Raw genomic sequence first — 9,432 nt, forward strand, 5'->3', positions numbered from 1 at the left:
GTGTACCCCGCCTCCCGCCCATAGACTGCTGGAGATAGGCACCAGTTTCCCAGCGACCCACTATGGAAGAAGCGGTAGAAAATTACTGACTGACTGACTTTATTAACATGATATAGAGACGAAACAAACATCAAAACTGGACCTGTTTTGAGATTCATTTTTATTAATAATCAACATCCATACTTTACAGCTAAAAGGAAATTACAATGCAGTCATTTTAAAATGACAACTTGAAATGCAAATGGGATTTTTGTGTAAGTGTTTTATTCTATAAAATCTGCCATTTTCTGTACATGCCTTAGAAAAAAAAAAGACATTTTAACATTTGAATAAATTCTTAAAAGTTCCCTTTTTCATTCTTCATTTCCAATAACAGAGGAGGACTTCTGGAGTTTTGAAAAACAAAGCATGTCGGAGTTTTCAATCATTTCCACTTCACTAATTAAAGGAAACCTCCCAACTGGGGAAAATACTTTTCTAAAATAACTGTAGTGCTATCTAAAAGAAGGCATATTGAGTACTCACATACAAGTAGAAAACTTGGCACAATGAACAAAATTTACTGATTACGGACTTAGATCTTGCCTCCAAATAATTAAAATTTGTAAATCAATTGGATACAAGGTGGTCCGTTTCTGGAAAAATATAGTGTACAGAAAACGAAGTGATTTCGGTAATTTTCAGCGTGCCACCATGTGCAGAGGCTATAGTCCTTGATGCGGCTGTCCCGGGTTCGATTCCCGGACCCGGTGACCTTTGCCGAATGTCTCCCCCACTCTTTGCCCTCTTTCCTGTCTACCTACCGTTGGAAAAAATAAAGGCCTCTAGTGCTCCAGAAAAAATATATATAAAAAAAAAAGCCCAATAATCAAAAACAAGTACATAAAATATTTGTTTTGGTTTTTTTCAGAATGCCTTAGAAACAAAAAGTCCCACTTACACAGAAACACTCCCTTTAAAACAGCTTCACGGTATAATAGCTTTTCAGGCTCTCTTTCATTTCTAGCTTGTAATTGTCGGACATTTTGGGATAAGAACAAATTCTTTGCCTTGCAGAAGGTTTAAAGACAAGACTGACATTACTTTCAAGTGTGGGCAACAAATAATGGCACAAACTGATAAGCTTTCTTCTAATTGTAAAAATACACGCTACAAAGAATCTCTTAGCATGCTATGCCAGATGACAATATGATACTCAAGTGCTATTCTATGATCAAAAGGGGATTGTAAAAATTATAGATAGCAGGAGTACTGACAGATGTGCCAGTGGTGACTGGGACAATGTGGGATTTTTTCCAAATTGAATAAATGTAGTCAAATTTATTCGTCTGTATAAAAATGTTGTCAGTAGACTTATTTAGTTCTCCGCAAGAACGGAAATAAGTGATTTTTCCCCAAAATGTTAAACTATCACTTTTACAGCATTTTATGAGATCAGTTAAAACCTGAGGTAAGAACAGAAAATGTGTAAAAACCTCTGACAGCATTTATAAAAGCTGCAATTTCTGTGGTACTGTTTGTGCTTCAGCATATTTTATGTGTCTTCACTGGCCTGCACCCTTCCATTATTCAGCAGTCTCTCTCTTTCCGCATCACTGCTATCCTCCTCTAGGTTCATCCTGGTGGCACACCACGGTATCCTGGCCAACACGGGCCGGTGCAGTCCGTTGTAGAGCGCCGTGCCTGTCAGCAGGACCAAAAATCCCAGAACCTGGAGGCCGTGAAACTGCTCCCAACCCAGCGCCAGGCTCACCACCCAGATGACCAGCGTACGGAGGCTGTCCAGGACCATTCGGGTGGTGGCGCTTATCTCTTTGGTGACGCTGATCCCGGCGAAATTGAAGAAGGCGATACTGACCGTGTTGCCCAGGAGAGCCAAGAGGATGAGGGGCTTATGTCCAATCTGACAGAAAGCATCCAGCGCGTCCTCCAGGACCTGCCGAGGATTGTCGCTGAAGTTCCCGGTGTGGATGAAGTACATGGGGATGAGCAGCAGTGACAGGACAACAAAACCAAATAAACCTGGAAACAGAAAACACAAACTAATTTGATCCACTGTTTATTAAGTGAAATATATCACAATTATTTAAAATAAAAAACCTTAAACGTTTTATTTAACTTAAACAATAATGAAAGTTGTCTTTAAACCTAAATTTAAACTAAAAAACAAACGTTTCTGAGACTTGAGTTGTAAGGAATGTATTCCTACCCCATGAACATTTTTATCACTTTATCATGTTACAGCTGCAAAGTTTGTTCTATTCTACAGGGAATTCATGTGGCAGTTAAACATATAGAGGATATTTGTGAAATCGAAGGAAAATAATACATGATTTTCCACATTTGTTTATAAATAAACATCTGCGAGGTGCATTTGTATTCAGCCTCTCACCCCTAAATCAAATCTAGTGCAACATCTTTTACTCAGAAAAAGTAAAAAGGCTGGCATGCCTTTAGCCCCCCTGAGTCAATGCTAGAACCCGCTGGAAGGAAAACCTCCTCCCCAGGCTCAAGTCTTTTTTAGCATCTAACAGGTTTTCTTCCTGTATTTACCTCCATCTATCAACTCTGATCAGCTTCTCTGTCACTGCCACAGAATAGCATTCTCACACCATGATGCTGCCACCACCAATATTCACCATTAGGATGTTGTCTTAGTTTTCTGCAACAGAGAGCGTTTTGCTTGTCGGCCAAAAAGATCAGTTTTGGTCTCATCTGACCAGAACGACTTGTTCTACATGTTTGCTGTGTCCCCCACATGGCTTGTGGTAAACTGAAAGTGGTACTTATTATGGCTTTCTTTCTATAATGACTTTGTTTTTTGACATGCTTCCATTGCACAATAACCCTGTTGACACATTCTTTGTCCTTGATCTGTCTGGTGCGTTTGTTGGTCTTCATGATGATGTTTGTTCTCCGACAAACCTCTGAGCTCATGGACCAGCTGTATCTATATATCTTTAAATCACACATAGGTGAAGTTTATTCACTAATTAGGGGACTTCTGGAGGCAGCTGGTTGCAGTAGGTATTATCCAAATAGAAGGACTGATTTTTATTTGTAAAAAATATAAAAGCTGTGTATGTTTTTCCTTCCACTTCAGAATAATGCAATTCTAAAATTTTAATAAAAAACACTAAAGTTTCTGCTTCTAATGTGATAAAAAATGAGGAAAATTAAATGAGCTGAATACTTTTACAAGTCAGTGTGGAAAACAGAAAAGCAGATATTTTTGAGTCCTTCACATCTAAGCAGCCATGACCCATGACCCCAGTGACAGTCTGCAGACTTCTTTCTCCACAACAGTCAAAGAGGTAATGGTTGGTATTCTGATAACCTCCTCTGACAAATTATCTTAGGTATTGATTGAGCTTTTTTGAGGGCTTCTTATGTAGCTGGTCAATTCAGTAAGCACCTGCTGACACCTCAAAGGTCATTGTAATTCTCCTGCTTCCGACAAAAAAAAAAAAAATGTTAAAGCAGCACTAATGGATTTGTTTGTTCTGTAGCAGGAACACAGTTTGTCTTCTGATAATCTGCTTGTTTACATTTTCCAGCAGTTACAGAACACCTTTATCATGCATTTGAACTCCAGTTGCAGGGTGAACATTATCTTTCACTATCGCTTAGTGTTGCGTTCGCTGTCCTCCCGTTGCAGGTGGAGATACCCGAATCAGTCTAGGGAGGTCATGAGAGCCGTAAACAACACATATACCCTGAAATCTGTACAACAACAACTACAAAGTGAATGAAGTCAAATTGCTTTATTTAACTTTGGTTCGTACATAAATTACAGTCAGGGTAAACAAATGATTTATTGAATGAAGAGCCTTATGTCTATTTAGCTTCCTTTTATTATTATAAATCTGTATATGTGGTGAGAACAAATCTCAGTGAAAGGTATTTTAATCTTTCTTCGTTCTTTTGTGAGAAGACTGTATTGTATCCTTGTAAGACACCTGGGCGTCTAAGAGCTGATGTCTGACTGAAGATGAAACCTTTTTCTCTCATCTAATTCATGCCTGTGCCTGTCAGAGCCTTTATCACAATTTGTTTCTGCTAAATTGATTTAATTACATACAAAGACTGCGGTTCTTTGTGTTTGACAGATGCGTGGTCAGCCATCCCCATCGATTATTTTTGTGATTACAACATGACTCTTTTAAGTGCCTAATATATATCAGTATGAGCTAATTTCCCATATTGTAGCTTACTGATTAACTCATTTACCTTCAGTTCCAACTGCTCGAAGAGGATGCACGTCATGCTTGTAGACAAACTTTTCCTCCAGCACCATTTGCACCGAAACAATGATCTGAGCCATGATGATCAGGAGATCACCTGCCGAGCAGAAGGTAGTCTTCATCTTTATTTTACAGCTAATTAAAGACTTTATCTTTATGTCAGGATTCATTATTGTTTGGAAAATACTACAATGTTTTACCGGTGATGACATCACTGAGTTTGTGGGAGTCATCTCTGTGGCCGCTGACAAAGTCGGCGAGTCCCACTACCACCAGGCCGAGGATGGTGATGAAGATGCCAATCCACTGACTGGGTGCAAGCCGACGGCCCAAAAAAGCCACAGATAGAAGACCTGTGAAGATGATGACGGCTCCGCGAAGCATCTGGAAGCTGGAGGCGCTCGTCATGTTGAGAGCTGAAAGAAAAAAAGGAGAGTTTTTTAATGAATGCGGGCACACACTGCAAAAAGTTTCTAGTAATGAAACAGAAATGGATGACAAATATTTGCATTATTCTTAACGCCTAATTAAAACTGCAGATTGGCCAATAATTTTTCTTAACTGAAACAGCAAACAAACCATACTAGCCACACAGGTCTTACAGCTGAACTTACCAACATACATGATGGAGGTGGCTGTCATGTCACACATTGCAGGAGGGAAGAAGAGTAGAGGGTTGAATTTCTGGCCGGGGTTCATTCTCGGTTCTGGGCTGCGTCTGTCATGGAACAGCAAGATGTAGAAAACTGCGAGACAGCTGAACTCGCCCAGAAACATTCCCACTGCCTGCCAAGAGAAAGACAGAGAGATAGATTTACCCAGTTACACCTATGGTTTATTTCACCACATGGTTTTTAGGACAGCACAACTAAAAAACATCATCCATCTCCTCATTTTATCAGCCATCAAAAGACGTACAGAATATAATAATCTGTAAAGATGAAGACATGGTAGAAATCACAAAGTTTGTTGGAATAGGTAGTTACTCAAAATTCTGTGACACACAAGTGTTGCAAAGATATGTTATCCCTGTTATTTTTAATATATGTTTAATAAGTTAAATTATTAAAAAAGGATGTTCCAATCCATTTTATTTATTTCTACAGATACAGCTACAATAATGTTTCAAACTTTAGTCTTGCTTCTGCTGACTTCTTGCTTTGGCTCATAACATATTTCTATGGGGATCCAGTTGTTCCTATGAGGAAACACCTAACAGAAGAAGTTGTTCTCCTTCCTCACAAAATAAGTGCTTTAAGAAGTTGCAGCAGCCAATACAGTCTCTCTTTGAGTGTGAACATCACTGCAAAAGGAGAAAAATAATTTTATTTCTTGGTAAAACTCTGAGTCTTAAATGCAGAAAGATAATCTGCATGGCCCATGGTACAGTTTTGCAAGCGATGAGCAGGAATTATGCAATCCTTCACGAATACTTTAAACGGGGAACTGCTTGAGTATTTAAAAGGTTAGAAATACATCAAATAGACCTTTTTCTATTTGACACATTTTATCACTTAATACGTGTCCATTTGTATAAACAAAGAACAAGAGAAGAAGGATTTTCAATTGTCTGTGCTTTAAACCTAAAGTGCATTAATATACCTGTACAAATGGATGGGAGAAGGTGTGTTCAGGGTCACCATGGCAGCCATTTGCTGAGAACAAGTCAGCCCATCTGTCAGAGAAAACACATCATGCAGACTTAATTACTTATACCATATATGAGCAACCCATATTAAAATACATTAAATAATTTCTGCCATAAGCATTAATGCTCAATTGCATGACAGCAAGTCATATAGACTGCATAGTCAGACAGAATAGTGATGACGTTGCATTTCACTTGTGCGGTTAATGAGTGCTTATGTCCGCATAAAGCCTTTGTCTAGTCAGAGGAAGCATGACTGCCATGTGAAGGTCCTGTCCTCAGATGTCAGTCATGATTCAAATGCTTCCTTGACATTTTTTAAACTCTTGAGCTCATCATTTCACAGTGGAACCTGAAGAGGTCCAAGACACAGATCAAAATCTACTATAATCGTCATTTTTACTGTGGCACTTTGCTTTTAAATATCTTTCCGCAGCACATAAAACAAAATGCAAGCAGCGGCAGAACAATCGAGCTGCTATCACTGCTGCAGGGCAGTGGCTCTGTGACAGGTAAGCTATCATGTGACTGTAGTGAAACTTTACCTGTAAGTAGCAGAGTCCCTCCCTGAGCAACATGACAGAGCATGTTGAGTCTATCACATCAGAGCTAAAAACACTGTGATTTAGAGCAGATGTACGTTTTCTTAGATGATAAAAACCCAACACGGGGAAATGGAAGTGAGTGACAGGAAGGATAACGCTGACATCACAAAATAATGGAGAAGTTGAAAGAGCCAAACTTTGAGTTTCACTAACGTGTATAATTATTATATGCTTACAAGAAGGGGGTATTTAGTATTTATAAATAGTATTGTAGATCATGTGTACTTCATTGCAAGTAGACGTTCCGTAAGTTCATGTATGTTTCAGCCGTGCTGCTCAAGAAAATCTGATCTTTCAAAGACATGAAATACATTCCGGTCTGAGAAACACATGTCTCTGTCACATAAAGTCAAACTGCAACTGACCTGTTCCAGTCAGACTTTCTTCTTTTGTCTCAGTTTTTAGTTTAAGGTCAAATGGGTTTTATTTCATACGTTCTTTTTTTGTAAAGATCAAATCACATTTCAGTCCTGCTTCCGAAACAAACAATCTGAAATCTAAAATGTTATTTTCACCACAGTTTAAACAGTTTAAAGTTAATGTCGCAACTGAATGATCAACTAAGAACGAGAAATGAGGGCATTAAACAAATAAAAGTGGAATATGGTTTAGTTTGTTTGAATAAATTGAAACTTATCATTTCACCCCTGTAAACGCTTCATGTTCTTTTAGCACAAAATGTCAGCATCAGACCTGCATCATTACCTGATCTGTTATTGTATCACACATAATTTAAAGCAGTCTTTGGGGGTCGTGTGCCACAGATGGCCCCACTGTTCATTCATACATTGTATCGTTCCTGATAATTAAGATAAACGTTAATAATTTCCTGGGAACACATAAAAAGTTTCACAGTTAGAATTAGTTTAAAATGATTTGTTGACTGTAACTCCTACGTTGCAGCAGCAGGATTATCATGCTACATGTTACTCATATGTATCTGGTGTGGTGTCCAGGAGAGAACAGCTGATATGTAGGTTGTATTATGAATTATTATGTCAAGTTAGCCAAAGTTAAGATCTGTAATTTTGTGGTTGAGAAACTTGTGTTTTAGAGGAAGAATTTTGTTTTAACTACCGTAGTTTAGCAACAGCGCTAATACTGATGTCAAGCCAGCTAACAACCAGAGCTTCTTAACTCTGAGGCCTCAAATCTTAATGATGGTTGTCAGGAAAAGGAGTTAAATGTCACCTTATTTAAGTAGATTTCAAAAGTTTAACTATTTTGGTAAAGTTTTATTCTTTAATCACAAATATTTTATTTTTGTTAGTTTACATGTGGGTGACTAATAAAATTTTGGGAAGGAAACTGTGAAATTATTGTTTGCCATGATTATTCTGCCAAGAAGAGCCCAATAGAGTGTTCTGCTGTAAATCCTCCATTTGTGGTTTTGGTTTCTGATTAGATCACTTATAGGACGTTTTCCAGGTTATAAAGCAGCAAACTCCACCCTAGACCATCACACTACCTCCACCATGTGTGACTGCAGGTAAGATGTTCTTTTTCTGAAATACTGTGTTAGTTTGTCCCCAGATGTAATGGCACGTCTTCCAAAAAGTTTATATTTTATCTCATCAGTCCATAGAATATTTTCCCCAAAAGTCTTGTTGATCATCAACGTGTTTTTGGGGCAAATGTGAGGCTCCTACGGTGGTTCTAATGGCTTTTAAAATAGCTGTTTTCCTTAATAAATGAAAGCATCTCTTAGGATTAAGGATTAAAGTTTACCCCAATAGAAAATATAAATGTACATTCTAACAGTTTGTTTTATCACCGTATATTCTGCTTGATTATAAGGATTTTATGACCAAATGACAGTCATGAGTTGAACTGTGAGCACCATAGTTGGCAAAACAAAGCTATTCATTACAAAATCTGAGAGGACGGAGACATTTAACCAAGTTGAGCAGCCACATTTTGAAAATGGCACCAAAAATCACACATATAACAGCTGATCACTGCTCATCTTGATTTGATGCTAAACAAAAAACTAGGTCGTTTGTTTCTAGCAAGCAGTCGTTTCCTGTCAAAAGCTTGTCATCAGCAGGAACATCTTCACCATTATTTCATGGACTGATGATGCTTCTCACACAAGCTTCACAGTAACTGATAAACAATGACATATTTTGTTATAAAGCTTGACAGCTGGATAAAGTATTTCATTATTTTGTGTCGTAATTCATTAGCTAACCTTATCGGCTAGCTACATCTGTGTTGTTAAAAAATGAAACCCGACGTTATGTAAGAAACACGTAATAACCACTAATTCTCGTATATATAAAATAAATACATTTGTTGTAACCTGATTTTATGTACGTGCTAGCTCCAGTATGCAGTAACTAACTATAACTACAAACAGATACGGCAGAAAAGCATAATTAAATCCACTCACTTGGCGGATAAAGTGTTGATGGAGCCAGTTGTGAGCATCATTCCAGCCAGGAACAGCTGATATTTTGTCCAAGCCATGCTGGAAAATAAAACTGTAAAACTACAACCACGGAGCAGTGTACCCTCAATAAGGGAGACCGGGTTGTTTATTCATGCGCTTTCCGCGTTCTTTCCGCTGTCTCTGAACACCACATGACAGCTCAGAGTCAGCTGACCTAACGGCGTGCTGCCTTCATGGACGCCCGAAAATGACGGAAAACAGTCACTGATGTCTGAAAATGACAACTGATTATTAATTACTAAGCAGGTGGACCCATATTTATGTTTTTAGATTTAACTACATTTTGAAAAATGACTGGACAAAACTTGCTCTGTTGTATTCTGCAAGTATTCATACCCCTATTACTGTTTCACATTTTGTCCCATAACAGCCACAAACTTCAACGTATTTTATTGGGATTCCATGTGATCCTCATAATTGTGTAGTTGAAAGAAAATTGTTTTATCTTAATTTTCTTATTTTTGCACAAATCAAAGTTTGAAA

The 9,432-nt window shown here is 38.1% G+C and overlaps 1 protein-coding gene across 1 annotated transcript; it reads right to left on the minus strand.

Moving 5' to 3' along the window:
- Window positions 1–141: 141 nt before the first annotated feature.
- slc35f6 (solute carrier family 35 member F6) lies at window positions 142–9,069 on the minus strand. The gene is made up of 6 exons (XM_047387198.1): window positions 8,890–9,069; window positions 5,847–5,919; window positions 4,859–5,030; window positions 4,445–4,660; window positions 4,231–4,341; window positions 142–2,022 (listed from the first exon to the last, which is right to left on the minus strand). Exons 1-6 carry the CDS (start codon window positions 8,964–8,966, stop codon window positions 1,535–1,537), a joined length of 1,137 nt encoding a protein of 378 aa, XP_047243154.1. The 5' UTR covers window positions 8,967–9,069; the 3' UTR covers window positions 142–1,534.
- Window positions 9,070–9,432: the final 363 nt, after the last annotated feature.

Source organism: Girardinichthys multiradiatus, chromosome 15, assembly GCF_021462225.1.
Source record: "Girardinichthys multiradiatus isolate DD_20200921_A chromosome 15, DD_fGirMul_XY1, whole genome shotgun sequence".
Lineage (NCBI taxonomy): Eukaryota > Metazoa > Chordata > Actinopteri > Cyprinodontiformes > Goodeidae > Girardinichthys > Girardinichthys multiradiatus.

Coding starts and splice junctions, on each gene's coding strand:
- slc35f6 (XM_047387198.1), bottom strand. CDS start 8,966: ATGGCTTGGACAAAATATCAGCTGTTCCTGGCTGGAATGATGCTCACA. Junction 5,920..8,889: donor ATCAACACTTTATCCGCCAA/GTGAGTGGATTT, acceptor TTTCTCTGACAG/ATGGGCTGACTTGTTCTCAG. Junction 2,023..4,230: donor TCGAGCAGTTGGAACTGAAG/GTAAATGAGTTA, acceptor TTCTGTTTCCAG/GTTTATTTGGTTTTGTTGTC.